We start from the raw sequence: 17,109 nt of genomic DNA, 5'->3' as shown, positions 1-17,109 counted from the left end.
GCATCCATCAACAGTCACATAAGAATTAATACAGCTCATTCTGGTATAATTCCTTCCTCAACTAACTCTAGTAATGTGCATGGGAGTTGGATCATAGATACAGGAGCAACAGACCACATTATTTGTAACCTTGACCATTTTACAACCTACAAGGCTACAGATAGTATTTTTGTACAACTACCTAACAATCATATTGTTCCTGTAACTCACATAGGGACAGTGAAACTCAATGATCAATTGGTATTGAATGATGCACTTTATGTGCCACAATTCAACTACAACCTAATCTCTAGCAGTAAGTTGACAGCCCAGTCTAAGATATTTTTGTATTTTACATCGCAGCCATGCCTAATCCAGAATCAGAGCACTTACCAGAAGATTGGTTCTGCTAAAATGGTTGGAGGACTGTACTATCTTGATCCAGAGTACACTTCTCATTTATCAACCAAGTCACTTGTCAATTCAAGCACCACTTTATGGCATATGCGTCTTGGTCATCCTTCTGTTCTTAGAAGCAATTTACTGCACAAGATACACCCTACAATACCAGTCAATAAAATTCATTTAGCATATGATGTTTGTCATGTATCAAAACAGAAAAATAAAAGTTACAATCTCAGTTTAACTAGAGCTGATAGGTGTTTCAATTTACTTCACATGGATATTTGGGGTCCGTATCAAATTCTTTCAATGGAAAACGTTATTTTCTAACAATTGTTGATGATTGCAGTCGTTTTGTGTGGATATATCTTATGAAATGAAAATCAGAGACAAGAGGTGCAATTCGGGTGTTTAACAATTATGTTAAAACTCAATTCAACACTACAATAAAGGTGATAAGGTCAGATAATGGAGGAGAATTTGATATGACTACATTTTATGAAGAAAATGGTATCATTCACCAAACTAGCTGCGTTGAAACACCACAACAAAACAGGGTGGTCGAATGTAAACACCAATACATACTCAATGTGGCAAGAGCACTGATATATCAAAGCAAAATACCTATAAGCTATTGGCCTGAGGCTGTATCACATGCTGTATTCCTAATAAACAGATTGCCAACAAATGCAACCAAAAATTCCATTCCATACACTCTTTTACATAAACACAAACCCTATTGGCAGGATCTAAAAGTGTTTGGATGCTTGTGCTATGCATCAACACTTGATAGAAACAAAACAAAATTCGCACCTCGGGCTGTTAAATGCATTTTTCTGGGTCATAAACCAGGAACGAAGGGTTATAAAGTTATGGATCTTCAAACACATAGCATATTTATTTCCAGGAATGTATACTTCTATGAACATATTTTTCCATATCATAACCAACCAAACACACAAGCTGACACAAACACCCAAACCATTTTAACACAAGCAAATAATCATTCATAGCCTATAATATTAGAAGAAGAGCAATAACAGGAAATTCTACCACATGCTGATACAAATGAAATCGATACACATCAGATTGAAGAACTTGTACTACCTGATGCACCTATTCAGGAACCAGCTGATATCAGGCGGTCTACCAGAATGAAACGCACTCCTCAATACCTCAAGGACTACCACCATAATTTGGCAGGGTCATCCATTAAATTACTTCAAGCATCTGGTAGCCCTCATGAACTTTCCAAAATTTTATCTTATGACAGGTTATCAGCAGAGAAGAAGGCATTTTCTGTCAATATCATGTGTGAAGTAGAACCTACAAAATATGAAGAAGCCATTAAACATGAACACTGGCGAACAGCAATCAAAGCCGAGCTAGATGCTTTATCTACAAACAATACCTGGAGAATCACTGAATTGCCACCAGGAAAGAGGGAAATAGGGTGCAGATGGCTGTTCAAGATAAAACGCAAGGCTGATGGAACCATTGACAGATATAAGGCGAGGCTGGTGGCCAAAGGATTCACGCAAAGAGTAGGGATAGACTTTACTGAAACCTTTGCCCCTGTAGCAAAAATAACAACTATCAGATTGCTTGTTGCCTTAGCCAGCATAAATGGATGGATTTTAGACCAACTTGACATTAATAATGCGTACTTACATGGTAAAATTACTGAAGAAGTATACATGAGTGTACCACCTGGTTGCCATATTCCACAAATGAAGGGAAAAGCAGTGTGTAGGTTGCAGAAATCCTTATATGGGTTAAGGCAAGCGGGACGCCAATGGAATGTTACTCTCAGCAAGGCCCTAAGAGATTTTGGCTTCAATCAAACTGTCTCAGATCCATCTCTGTTTATCAAGGTGAATGGTAAATCTTTTATTGCAGTCCTAGTTTATGTGGATGACATATTGGTCACAAGCAACTGCAGAAATGAGGTAAATGAAGTTAAAACATACTTGCACAAGTTATTCAAAATAAAGAATTTGGGAGCATTAAAATTCTTTCTAGGATTTGAAATTGCAAGAAATGAAAAAGGCATTCACCTTTGTCAAAGAAAGTACTGCCTGGAACTTCTTCAAGAGCAGGGGTTTCTAGATGCTAAACCAGTCAATACACCAGCTACTCCAAATTTTCGACCTTCACCTGGAAACAAGCCCATTGCTGATATTTCTTCTTATCGTCAATTGATTGGGAAATTATTGTACCTAACTCATACACGTCCTGATATTAGCTACATAGTACAACAATTATCTCAACATCTGAATAGCCCTACTAGTGATGATTTGCAGAGAGCACATCGTGTTTTGAGATATTTGAAGAGTTCCCCTGGTCAAGGAATTTTCTTTCCTGCAGATAGTACTACTAAGATAATGGGATTCACTGATGCAGACTGGGCATCCTGCGAAGAAACTCGTCGATCTCTTACTGGGTATTGCATATTTCTGGGTAAATCTCTCATTTCTTGGCGTTCAAAGAAGCAGACCACCATTTCACGAAGCTCCTCTGAGGCAGAATATAGAGCTTTAGCCACAACCGTCTGTGAAATCCAGTGGCTACTTTACTTACTTCGTGATTTTCATGAACTGCATCCTTCGCCGGCAATCATTTATTGTGACAATCAAGCAGCGCTTCACATAGCTCACAATCCCGTGTTCCACGAAAGAACCAAACATATTGGTATTGACTGTCACCTTGTTCGTGAGAAAATCCAAAATCAAACAGTTCATCTTCTTCCTATCTGATCTGTTAACCAACTTGCTGATCTATTCACTAAAGCCCAGCATTTTCCTGCTTTCCAAACGTTTAAACGCAAACTTGGGTTAATCAATATCTACACGCCAAGTTTGAGGGAGGGTGTTACAATACAAGAAATGACACATCATCAATCTGTGTCATTAAGCAAGGAGAAGGGTTAGATTAATCTACTGGTTGGGAGGAGATCTGCTGCAAATTCTGAAAGGACATTTATGCCCTTCAATCTAACAGAATCTGTTTTGATTAGCTGTAACTGAATCTTGTATATATAGGACATTAATCTGTAAATTTTAATCACAATGATGAAATACAAAAGCATGATTTCATCTACACTTTATGACTCTTTAATAAATATTTCATTGTTTTAAATTTTTCTATGAGTCTGTACTTTCCGAGCATGAGTAGCATCTAATATTCTTGAATCTCGGTCATAACATTAGATTATTTTTTTAAGATATTGTAAACTCACGGTACGTTATAAGACTTTTTTTTTATCTCATACGCTACTTATTCTATGCATGTATAATGAATTTTGTTAAAACTCCGCTTAGTTAAAGCTCAGTCAGATTCGATCAAAGCTCGACTCGATCAAAGCTTATCAAAACTCGGTTCTTGAGAGTTCGACTCCAGATATTAACGAGCCAATACCAAACTTACATAGGTTAGAGTTCAACTTGTTTACACCCTATATGCATTAATCAAAATTTGATATATTTAAAAAAACAAATCACATGCTAATACATATATTTTTAGTTCGGGTGCTAAGAAAAAATACCAAGGTAAAATAGGATAGAGTTTCAAATTAACAATCTTTCAAGTAACTTTCTTCTCTATTATTGACTATATTATATAATTTTTTTATTATTTTGGAATAGATTGATGCAATTATCAAAATTGAAGGGTGAAATTGAGGGTTTTAATCCATTTATGTCAAAGCATTTCGAATATTTGGCACATATTAGAAGGTGCACATCATGTATTTTGTTTTGTTGGGCATGTTGAGAGGTGGAGTTTTTCATAAAAAAAGCATGTGAATAGTTATTTGGATATAAAAAGTGTTTTATTGCTTTGCTTCAAATGAACAAAAAGGTATATGCGTGAATTTGGATGGAATATGTCTCCTTCAAATAATTCCGCTTCCTTTTTACTTAACACACTATTTAATTTCCATATTTTAAAAAACACATTATAATATTTTTATCTTTTAATTAACCATTTGATCTTTCTGTCTATTTATTTTTAGATTTTAACCATTATATTTGGCATAAACACACAGATGTAAAATAACAGAGTAACATGACCATTTTGTATAGTATTACGACTATCCTGAAAACTAAGATATATTCGGTTCTTTACACTTAATCTTTCAGATGACAGAAATTTAAAATACTATCACAAAAAACAATCGGATGACAAAAAAAAAATGCATGTCATATATCTTATTATTGTGAAAGAGAAAATCGCGGAGTGGTGAGAAGTAAAAAAATTATATATAAAGTAGCAATTGTACAATAAACAATGATAGATGAGACATACACGGTCAGCACAAAATGTGTGCTTGCCTCAAATAGCAGACCGAGGTCATTCTAGTTCAGAGGTTTGATATCGGTTCATCGGTTGATTTCGATTCTTAACGAATCCATAAAATTGACCCAAAACATATCGGACCAGAGATATGATCAGTTTGCGATGGAACTAGCTGGTCCATTCCTGGATGGAACTAGTTGGTCCATTCCGTGTTTTAAAACATTGCTTAATATACAAGGATAAGATATTGATATAGTTAGCAATAAAATCATAAAAATAAGGGTTAATTATAAAAATGGGTCAAATAGGAGCCCCATTTACATATTTAACCCATTTACTCAACCAACTACATATCTAGACTGATTTTGTGTGACTTTCCCATAATACCCTCAATATTTACGCGCGTCTCGCCCCCTCCCGTCTGACTTCGCAGATTCCATATTATGCAAAGCCTGCGAAGCTAATGTTTGGGTTTATATGCGAAGCATGCGAAGCTAAAGTTTCGTTTACTTGATGAATTTAGTTCGCATATGCGAAGCCTGGATATGTTTTGAAGCTAATTCGCGAAGTGGTATATAACAAAAAATGGCAAACAACAACGGATTCTAACATTAAAATCATAATATTATCAAATTTTACAACAAGATTGCCACAATAACAACATTAAAATCACAACAACGTCAAAATTTACAACAAGATTGCCACAATAAACTCCTAATAAAGCACATTCACTCCTAAAATGGTTGGTTAGTAGAGATTGTGCCAATAATCCGGTATACCAATTTTGAAGCGGATGAGTAATCTTGGTGTGCACCGTGAGACACATCCATCCCAAAAGGTCTAGACTTCCATTTCTTTTTGGAATGAGAAATGGAAGTCCAGACCTTTTAGGATGAGAAATGGAAGTCCAGACCTTTTGGGATGGATGTGTCCCATGGTGCACACCAAGATTACTCATCCGCTTCAAAATTGGTACCAGATTATTTGTACAATCTCTCCTGACTAACCATTTCAGGAGTGAATGTGTCAATCTTGAGGGAAGTTCATCCTTATATAGGAAGGAAAGTTATCTCCCCTGCAGCCTAGTACGCCGCCTTCTAGAAAGGGATGTTACGTATTCAACCACCTTCAGAAAAAATTAATCGTGTTAGACAGCGAAAAAGACGATTTTGGCTTCGCGAAATGAGGATTAGCGAAGCATGCGAATGTAAATGTGCAGGGAAAGAGGTGATTTTACTTCGCTAATCGATGTTTTCACGAGGTATACGAGGTCTGAAACGTGACGATCTACGTCGCATATCGATGCTTTCGCGAAATTTGCGAGGTCTGAAACGTGACGATCTATTCGCAAACTTCGCGAACTAATCGATTCTCGAAGTAGATCCACACGTTCCAGTCTCTTTCTCTTCGCAGATCTTCGCGAAATCATCGATTCACGAAGTAGATCGTCACTTTCCAAGCTCTTTCTCTTCGCAAATCTTCGCGAAACCAAGTGTATTCATGAAAAAACGCAGAAAAAACAATAGATACTTACATTTTTCGCCCCTTTCACCCTTAAAAGCGACAATAACAATATGATAACATGGGAAAAACGAAGGAAATAACGTATAATAACCATTTCTTTGATGGTAACAAGAAGAAAGAAACCAAGTAACGAACAAGAAGATGAAGAACCATGACTTTGTTTTCTAGGGTTAGGAAGTTGCAGAATCAAGAAATGAAGAGAGGAGAGAAATTCATTATGATTTGGCGAAATGGTGCAGATTTCGTGCAATTTAAAGGAAGAAAGGAAGATCAAAAGTCTTGAAATCATTAATGGAGGAGCCAACTTTTTGCGTAACCAAGGAGATAGGGGGAGCGGCCGTTCGCGATGTGGTGGGAAGTGGGAAGGTTAGGGGTATTATGGGAAAGTCACACAAAATCAGTCTAAATATGTAGTAGGTTCAGTAAATAGGTTAAATATGTAAATGAGCCTTCCATTTGACCTAGTTTTGTAATTTTCCCTAAAAATAATAGTAGAACATAATTAAAGCATCAGAAATTAAAATTGAGGTTGTCCATACACTTGAATTGAATGATTTGATTTAGAAGAATAAAGTTTGATTAGAAATATGTAGTGGCTAAGAAGAAAAATGAATAAGACAAGTGCATGATATCATGTAAATAAAATTGAGGGTGATGGTCAACTTCCCTCACCAAATCAAGTTCTTTCTTTATTTTTTGTGGTAGATTGGCACAGATTATGACATGTTTGTTTTGTAATAATGAACACAAAAGACAGAGATACTTAAATCATTAGGGTCTGACCTAAAAACCTTCATTATGAGTCGACAGACAGACAGAATAGTTGTTTCTAGATTAAGAACTAACACTATAAATAGGAAAAGTTATCTCATCTTATTCAAAAAAGTAACAAATTCTATTCACTCATATTGCATTTCACAATTAATGTAGACCCAATTCTGCTCATCTACTTGAGAGCTTCATGACCTGAATTCTCACCACAAGTTTTACTTGTTCTATTTCTGCTTTTTTACTGTTTTCTTTTTTTTGCTAGGGTTGACCCTCCGGTATACACATTATTTGTGTATTAAATTACTAGTAGAGAACATCTGCCCACATGGATTAATATACTCCGTCCGTTCCCATATTAATACGGTGGTAGAAGAGTCCTTGAATCCATGAGGCGGTTACAAAGGACGCCTACCACACGACAAAGCCACATGGATCAATATCCACCGCCCAGTTAGGAGTTAGCATGTCGAAGGAAAGAGAGCTCTTGGATCGTGAAAAGGACGCCTGTTATATGGCAGCACGCACCGCCTGGCGTTATAACGTTCAACAGGTTTCAAGACCAATCAAATGACGACACTTGTCCGGACATTTGTTATATGGCAGGATGCAACAATTAACGCCATAGCAAGCTAAAGGCCTTGAGAACAATTAGATGACACATATCTAGTGAGTCATTAGACATATTTCCAAGATTATAGTAGTTAGCCCTGGGAGCTACTATATATAGATAAAATTAGCACCTCTTTAAAAGGTGTGTAAATATCATAGTCACCAATATTCATATTGTCTTCAATCTTCCTTTAACCTTTGCTAAATTAAGCATTAGAGCAGGTTCGCTGGATGGTGGTCCCTCTCTAACCAGCTGTTACTTCATTTTAGGTTACTCGAGAAGATATTAGAAGGCAGTGCATATTGAGCGACATCACCATTCAAGTCAATGGTAAATAAATGATTGCTTTATTGGGAGGGAGGACCAATTTTACATTTGTGTGCATGCTTTTTTTTTTATAAATCCAACTCTCATTTTTTTTTTCTTTGTACATATATATGTTATCATTGAAGTGATTCAGAACCAATTTTTATACATCACTATAACATTCTTAAAATTAAGCTAGATTTAGATTATAAAAGTGAGATTAGATCGTTTTGAATGAACTTAGATAAATTTATCGCTTATCATATATTAATCAAATTAATTTTTTTAATTAAATACAAATTTAATGAACTAATTAAATAACTCCAACCTTAATTAAACCATCATCAACCTTATTCTGTCAAACACAAGAGGTCAGAACCACCCATGATAGGAGTCCTATCTCTGCCCCTGAACATTACCGATCAAATCAATCATTTAATATCACATAATTTCATAATTTTTTAGAAGGTGAGATTATACCATATGTCCAATGTAACATCTATACACTAGATTAATAATTTAACACCACATGATACTTTAACCAATAAAATATTAATAATGTATAATAAGTTAATAACTATATAATTTTTGTAGTTAATGGTTATATAAAATTATAGAGCTCAAATTTAAAACTTACATTCTAAAAAATAAATTATAAACTCTAATTTATAGATCTTAAACCATAAAATATATGACATGTCATCATGTTATTAGTCTATACACCTAGGATGTGGTGCACTAGACATATATACTCACATGAGCTACATGATATAGACTTTATGTAGATAAATAAAAATAAAAATTAATTCATTATTTATCTAAATTATTAAGTTTACATATGATTTTTTTAACTAATTGATATGTATACATGCCATGGGTAAAAAAATTGTATTATAGAGAGGCAAATGGTACTACAACATTCGTATATAGATTTAGTGTCTGTTTGTTTCTATTTTTTGGAACTGCCGTTTGTCTTTCAATACTAAATATGAGATAGAAAATGTTTGCTAAAATTTTGAAATAATTATTTTTTTAAGGAAAAAAAACAACTAATATCCAATATCTATCAGCAAACAATTTAACAGACATACCTTTAATAATATAATCAAGGGTAAATTCCAAAAAAAAACCCCTGTGGTTTCACTTATTGACAAAAAAGGATCTGTGCTTTTTCTTTTGTCAAAATGGGGATTGTGTTTAAGACCGTTAACCAAAACGCAGAAAAACAGCTAACCCCGTCAACTGAGCTGACGTGGTAGAGGGTATTTTTGTCCAATTTTTTTTCCTTTCATATAAAAGGCATCCCTTTCCATCAATAATCGATCACCAATTTAATTTAGGGTTTTTCCCCAATTTAGGATTTAACTTCTAGGGTTTCTCAATCTATGAAGAAATTGGGGAAAAACCCTAAATTGAATTGGTGATCGATTATTGATGGAAAGAGAGACATTTTATATGAAAGAAAAAAAAACTGAACAAAAATACCCTCTGCTACGTCAGCTCAGTTGACGGGGTTAGCTGTTTTTTCGCGTTTTGGTTAACGGTCTTAAACACAATCCCCATTTCGACAAAAGAAAAAGCATAGATCCTTTTTTGTCAATAAGTGAAACCACAAGGGTTTTTTTTGGAATTTACCCTATAATCAATCACAAGGTCAAATGACACAGATTGTGTGGCACGAGCGAGATAGAAGGGCTAAGAATAGACTGATGCAGGGCCCAATAGTTGGCCCATGCGTGCGTTGAGAGCAGAGTCAAGCTACATTTTGTCTGTGCAAGAATAGAATTATATTGTTCACCACTTCTAAAAGCCAAAGTTTATGGAAGAAATACAAAACCAATTATTTTAATTTAGAATACTTTATTAAACTTATTCTTTCTATTACCTCCACTTTGTAGAAATATAATCAATCGGGTTACAGTAAATTATATATAACTTATTATAACAAGGTTATATTAGTTGTTATCACAAAATTGATACAATATTAAGACTTTTTATTTTATTTTATTTTACAAGAGATAATACCTCTGTTTCATATTATATGTCTTTCTAGAAACTCTTTTTTGTTTCATTATACATATCATTTTATATGATCAGTATACGTTAAGTCTTTTTTTTTTCCTACTATAAAATGTGGGTTTATAAAAATTAATTAGATTAATGGACTTATTATAGAATAAATAAATAGTGGAATCAATAAATAAGGGGTAACGATGTATTTTGTCTAATATTCTTAATTTCTATGCAACTCTCTAAAACGACATGTAATATGAAACGAAGGGAGTATAAAATTAAGACTTAAATGGCATATAACGACATAGTTTTTTTTCCTTTTTTTTCTTAATATGTAATCACAACGGGTATTGTATCCACGGGTATCCGACACTACTCGACCGTAATGGAACTATCTGTACCGATCGAAACGAAGGCCTCCTGGACCGCCTACGTGCTCAAAATCGAAAATCCATCCCGATTTTTTACGATTAGTCCCTCTAGGAGTTTTATTGACTCCTAGGCGATTTTCAGCTGCTTAGGCTCCCCTAGACCGTCTAGGTACCACATAAGCGACAATAAACAAAAGCATTTTTAATTGAAAATTTATTTATTTTTGTTTTATTTTAATTCACTTTTAAGTTGTTTTAATGATATTGTTGTTAAAATATTGATGTTTGCATAATTTTAAAGATATATATTACAAATATACATATTTTTCTATATTAAATAATTTTATATTATTATTTTAGATAGCATAATACATATTTTAATTGAATTTATATAATAATTTATTGATTAATAACTAAAAAATATAAAAATACAAATCTGATTAATTCCTGATTAGTCTCCGACTAATTCCTGATTAATCCTTGAGGGTCCTATTCGCCTGACTAGCGCTTAGCGTTTTTTACAACTTTGTCCGTACCATGTATAAAAGGGTATGAGAAGACCCCAGGGTACCCAGTACCCGCCATAAAACTTTTATATATATATATTAAAAAAGGCTTAATACATCATTTTCCCCCTGAACTTGTCCAAAATGGTTGATTGTCCCCCTAAACTTTCAAAGTGTCTCGATAGCCCCCTGAACTTGCATAAAATGTTCAGTTAGTCCCCTGAACTTGCATAAAATGTAATCAATTAATTACTCGGTTGTAAAAAAAAAGTAAGTTAAATGCGGAAGATATGTTCCAAGCATCTTAAAAAAGTAAAACGACCAAGGTCGGGGTATGCGATTACAATATTAAAGAAGAAAATGTTTTTATAACTGAATAAGTAAGAAAATTCTTTTTTAACATGTTTTAATTTATTTTGTGAAGTATGTAAAAACATTCTAAGGCACGTGTAACATATCTTCCGCATTTGACTTATTTTTTTATAACCGAATGATTAATTGATTACATTTTACGCAAGTTCAGGGGGCTAACTGAATATTTTATGCAAGTTTATAGGGGGCTATCGAGACACTCTGAAAATATTGTTGTTTTTTAGATGTAAGATATGGGATTGAAACCCACACATACAATTGAGTAATGATACCATTAACCTAATTTATTCTTATTGATTAAGATTCAATTTGTTCAATTTTTAGATAAATGATTTATTAAATTTATACTTTGTTAAATTTGTAATATTTTTTGTTTTATTTATTGATTCTTAACGGGTAAGGGTATCCGCGAATTAAATGGGATGGGTATAAGATGTAAAAAGTATATCCGTTAGGGTAATGATACGAGTACAGATAATTAAAAAATATTTACTGTGTTATTATATAATTGCAAATAACCCACAAAAGTGTAGGAAACTGCTTCAATTTATCGACAAATTTGTTTAGAAGGTCCGATGTTACAGTTACATAATATTAAAACCAGTCTTTTCAAATTTTTGGTAACACAAGGCTAAAATTGATTTTTTTTTTAAACGTTAGGACTAAATTGCATATTTCGTATGTTAGCGCTAAATTCACTCACACTTCTCTTGAAACGTTAGGGTTAAACTTGACCATTATCCTTAAAAGTATAATCTTGTTTTGACTAAGATTCACTCAGGGCTTGATTGGATGAAGGGTAGTGAAGAGTAAATAAAGGAAGGGTAGAAAAGAGTAGGGAAAGGTAAAGAAAGGGAAGGAAATGTAATTTCTAACCCTTTAAACCCCACCGAATTGATGGGTTGAAAATTGGATATAATTTCTTAAAAAAAACCATTCAAAACCCTTCCATTACCCATACCCTTCTAATTTTTTTTGTTGTGTTCCAAACATGTGTTTGTAAAAACCCTTACTAACCTTTTCCCCTCTCAAACAACGATTTTTATCAACTCTTACTAACCATTCCCTTCTTAACACCTTTAAATCTCCATCCAATCAGCCCTTAAGGAGAATTTTTTTAATTCCTATCCTAATTACAAAAACCAAAGTAAATAGAATTTTAAATAGAGATAACAATTTCCACGTTGTCTTGAAGATAAAACTTTTCTCTACATTGACTTCAAAATTCGGAAGCTTCATAGAGTTTTTTTTTTTTTTTTTGTAAGAGTACATTTTCTGAGAATGAAACACACATTGTGTGGCAGAGATTGAGGGGGTCAATGGAGTAATGTGGAGAAATGAAAAAGTCGTATTTTTACATATTACAAAATACAACAAGTTTTTTCTACTTGCCCATATTATTAAGATATAAAAAGAAAAATTGTGAAATAAATTTTAAAAATCTCTTATCGTGCTGGACGGTGATTGAAAAAAGAAAAAGATAATGTGTGGTATTATTATTATTAATAGATTTTATTTTATTTTATTAGACTACATTTTAATTTTCTATATATTATTACTATAAAACAAATTACTCCTGATAGAACAATATACATGCATAAATTAGTATATTTTATAGGTTACAAATTTGCTCCAAATTAAGGAGATGTAAAACCCCAAAACAAAGGAAAATATTACACAAAACCCCAACAAAAAAAACATAAGCAAAACATCAATCCAAAACTAGCAATAACATAAAAATTAACAACTAACTAATTATATTCTGAAGCTGAAGGACTTTTCCCTAGCTTAGATAATCTTACTTCTCCAATTACTGGACTTTTAGCTGTTCCTTTTCCACTTAAATTTGGACTTCTTCCCCCTCTCAATTCACTCACTCTTGGACTATATGAATATGAAAACCCAGAAGGACTTTTAAGATCATGTCCTGGTGTACTTGTTGTGCTTGTTATTTTTGGACTGTTTATATGCCTAAATTCTCCACGGCTTCTTGTTATAGCCTCATCAAGTATCTCTGCATCCCCTGCCTGACCAGCCCCTGCCCCCATCTCCGTCTCCTGTTCAAAAACACGCGTTTTAAGGTCACCATAAGTTGGATTTGGACCAAAACGGACAATATATAAGTTGCAAAAAAACAACTTACTGTTGCAAGATTGAAAGGTAAAGCTGGTGCCTCTTCATAATCTGCTGCATCTAGATCCTGAAGATGTGCTCCTTTAAAGAATTTAGGGAGAATATATTGTCTTACTGGAACCAAAAGCATGATCATCAATGGAAACATTAGACCAGCAATTGGAATCCATGTTAGACCAAAACATACTAGCAGATATGTAGTCTGAAAAATGGTAAATATTGCTATTGTCTTGAATGGAACTGTTTCTACAAAAGTGGCATGGTAGTCCTCAAGAACTCTGTCAAGAAAGTGACCAAATTTTAGTGAAACTCAGTGAAATTCAGTGAAATTTTTTTATGTTGAGTATACATACTTGTATCTTCTGCTTGGTGCAGTGAAAAGAAGTAATATTCTTTCCCAGAACTGATTCCCAGGCAGACTTTCAATAGCCATGAATGCAAAGTAACCCCAAAGAACAGAAGTTGGAATCCTTTTAAGGACAGGCATAGCAGCAAGACAACCCCCAACCATGAGGGATTGAAGTAAGTTACTAACACGTTGTTCTTTAACTTCAACTGGTAATAGATCATCAATCTCCTTCTCTATGTCAAACACTGTCTCATCAACCGGGGCATCGATGTGACCTGTACATGTAGCTGCTTGGATTGTTGATTCTTTAAACTCTTTTAGACCCTGGACATTCATTAATATTGTTTAATTAAACATGTGAGAAAAATCCGCCTTTAATTGAAGAACATATGATCATACCTCTGAGGGTTGTTGGTAGATCAAAGGGGTCTGCATTTGCTGATATGCTTCTTGCATATTTCCATATATTTGTCCCAAGCTCGCGTTCTTTTGTATACTTTTTCTTGCACTGGCAACAAGCCGGTTTCGAAGCAACTAAACCATGGAGAATTAAGATAGAAAAATATGTATAAATAGTGACTCAAGAGTTAGTCTTCCAAAATGTGACTTGAAAGAACAAAGTTGAAGACAATTTACCTGATGTTTGAGTGTTGCCAAGCTCTTTGTATGCATTGGAGATTGCGGGATGACTCCGTTAGACGGGGGAATTCCGATTAGACCGCACATTAGAGTCTGAAATCATGAGTTTTACAGCATTCAAGTGAGTGATGGAACAAGAGAAGTGATATGAATTAGTTAATTAAGACTGATTGATGCAATAAATGTTTACCAAGAACCCCAAAAGAAGCAAGTCATAGTGATAAGAAGCAGGCTTTCTTAAATTGAACTCTTTCTGCTGAGCAAGTTGAGATGCTACACTATGATCAAAGTAATAAAGTACTGCAATCATAGTAGCAGGAACGAAAGCTCCGATTATGTAGAAAATAGGAACGTTTAACATGTCCTGCAGTGTTCAAGTTTGATTAAGCTGTTGATTGTTCATCTAATATAAAGATCAAGAAGAGACAGAGTTCAAACATGCCTTGATCACAGTCCAATTCTCATAAGCCCCAGGAGACCAAGGATTCGGGCTGAAAAGGCGGCGAGGGATCCCTTGAGCAACACTTCCTGAAGGGATATAGGAAATAGCTGTCCATGCTAGGACCATTAAGGGTACACCATAGTCTGCTATTGAACTTCTAAGCCAACCTGCGAAAGTAAATACTACTTTTTGAGTTCTCCAATTCCTAAAGTTACCAAAATGAACTCAAAATTGGTCACATACCGGTCCCATATCGCCAAGATCTTGCTTTTCTGCTTCTTAATGCAGTAAACAAGAGACCAAAGGACAGAACCAAAGCAAACATCCCATTTGCAAACCTCCAGGAAGGTAAGAACTCCACCCGGGTAGGATCTTCTCGTTGCGGAACACGAAATTCATCCACAATTCCCTGCACCAACCAAAGATTAGCCAATTTTTGTCAATTGTTTTAAGTACTTATTGATGATGAGAATTCAAAATTGACCATTCTAATTACTTTTATAGCTTGTTGCATAAAAAGCATTGCAATGAGCAGACCAAACAATTCTCCTGCCACACGAGTGAACCTATTGATAATGGAACAAGCTCCTAGGATTGCCAGCAAGAACAACAGAATTGCAGTCCAAACACATACCCTGACGAAATTTGAATTCTCTGTCAAACAAAAGTGAAAATATAAAATTGTTTCGCAATGAAAATTAAGAGGATTCGGCTCACCATCCGGTCCATGCCAGAAACAACTCGCGGCCTAAATCGGTTCTCTCTTTGACAAAGTTGAACATGAATGTGTACATAATCACAGTAGGTTCTGCCACTCCTAGTATCAAAAGAGGTTGACCTCCAATTATGGAGTGTATTATCCCACATACTGCTGTGGATGCAAGTGTTTGAACTGCTGTTAGAACTCCATCTGCAGCACCAGGTCAGATATTTTAGTACTTTTAGTACTACTCTCTTCCAAGCACGTTTAACTTTATAAAAAAAAAATCGAATATTACCAGTATTTCTCTCGAGCTGTTCGCCGAATGAAATGACTGGAATTGCTGAGGCAAAGAAGATGTATGTGGTGGGAGCCAAAATCCTGAAAAGAAATTGAATGTGATATAAGTGGAAGCTAAAAGCAAAAAGGAAAAGTTAAGTTTGACCAATTAATAATGTAAAAAAGAAGAGTATATACCTAAAACCTGCTTTGAATCCTCCTGTCCAATCTTGCTTGTAACACAGCAATCTTCCATGAAGATCATTCTTGATTCCACGCAAAGGGACAAATGTCTCCTCCATGACTCAATCAAGTTCAAAGGAACACTATTATTGCTTTGAATTAGTTTGCAGCAATACACACTACGGACTATGCTTTGCCATGGAGATCAGTCGGTGTTGGTGGTAACAATTACATGTCAACTGTCTATTTTCAGGCTATGTTGCACGGAAACGGGCATAATTAGCAATGCAGATCAAACTGGCATATCCAGGGTTGAGAAACAGAGAAGAAAGTAAAAGGTTCGATGGGAGATTGGCAATTGATTAAGTCGGCGCCTACAGAAGCACCCACGCCTGTTAAATGGTTGTTAATGTGCTTGAGCTGGCGGTAGATGAAGCCTTCAAATTTATATATATATAGCCGGCAATTTCTGTCAAGTGATACACCAGAATTTTTACAATACTCAAGATAAAATACTTTAGGGGAAATAATTGGTATTAGAAAAATAAATATATACAAGTGAAAGTGATATTAATTAATGAGTTGAATGTATTATTGAATATTCTAGAATTTCTTTTTGCAGAAAAGGAATAAGGAACAAATTTTCCTGCAACCTTGAACAAATTTAGTTATTAAACAAAAACATATTTAGTTTTTATCTTATAAAAATTTAATCAACCAATGGAATGAAAAAAGAGAAACATACTTTATTGGGAGACTATGAATGTAAAGAAACATATCTTATTGGAAGATGATTAATGTAAAGAAAAAAAATTACATAATTATCATGTTTCTATTGGTAAAATTTAATAGACTGGAACCATAATAGAATATGTTTTAAAATTGTACCATTCCTAAAACCTTAGATTTAAGGAGAAATTCTACTATAGAAACATGACAATTGTGCGAGAACTTCTATGGTGAATCGGGTGCAATGAACTCAATCAATGAAAAAAAAGAAACATACTATCTCATTGAGAGATGGTTGCCGTAAAGAAAGAAAGTGCACCACTAGAGAAATTCTATTATGTCCCGATTTGTTGGACCTTGCCAATAGAAACATAATAATTTTATATTTTTTTTTAATACAATTATCTCATTCATTTTCTAATCAAGTAGCATGGTTTTTTTTCATTGGTTGGGTCTATTGTATCCGGACCACGGTAGTATTTCCGGTAGTAAATAATTGTGGGAG

The 17,109-nt window shown here is 34.3% G+C and overlaps 1 protein-coding gene across 1 annotated transcript; it reads right to left on the bottom strand.

Moving 5' to 3' along the window:
* Window positions 1-12,727: 12,727 nt before the first annotated feature.
* On the bottom strand, window positions 12,728-16,346 carry LOC136217167 (probable boron transporter 2). The gene is made up of 12 exons (XM_066003754.1): window positions 15,891-16,346; window positions 15,712-15,794; window positions 15,431-15,623; window positions 15,210-15,348; window positions 14,957-15,122; window positions 14,714-14,880; window positions 14,462-14,635; window positions 14,269-14,364; window positions 14,032-14,166; window positions 13,637-13,956; window positions 13,294-13,561; window positions 12,728-13,207 (listed from the first exon to the last, which is right to left on the bottom strand). Exons 1-12 carry the CDS (start codon window positions 15,992-15,994, stop codon window positions 12,902-12,904), a joined length of 2,151 nt encoding a protein of 716 aa, XP_065859826.1. The 5' UTR covers window positions 15,995-16,346; the 3' UTR covers window positions 12,728-12,901.
* Window positions 16,347-17,109: the final 763 nt, after the last annotated feature.

This window comes from Euphorbia lathyris, chromosome 2 (assembly GCF_963576675.1).
Source record: "Euphorbia lathyris chromosome 2, ddEupLath1.1, whole genome shotgun sequence".
Lineage (NCBI taxonomy): Eukaryota > Viridiplantae > Streptophyta > Magnoliopsida > Malpighiales > Euphorbiaceae > Euphorbia > Euphorbia lathyris.
The sequence above is the reverse complement of the archived record's forward strand: the minus strand, read 5'-3'. Positions and strand labels throughout refer to the sequence as shown.

Bases quoted from the DNA above. Each gene is read 5' to 3' on its own strand.
- LOC136217167 (XM_066003754.1), bottom strand. From the start codon at position 15,994: ATGGAGGAGACATTTGTCCCTTTGCGTGGAATCAAGAATGATCTTCAT. The intron at 15,349-15,430 runs GTGAGCCGAATC...AAATTTCGTCAG, and splicing joins TTTCTGGCATGGACCGGATG to GGTATGTGTTTGGACTGCAA. The intron at 14,636-14,713 runs GCATGTTTGAAC...TGAACACTGCAG, and splicing joins AGAATTGGACTGTGATCAAG to GACATGTTAAACGTTCCTAT.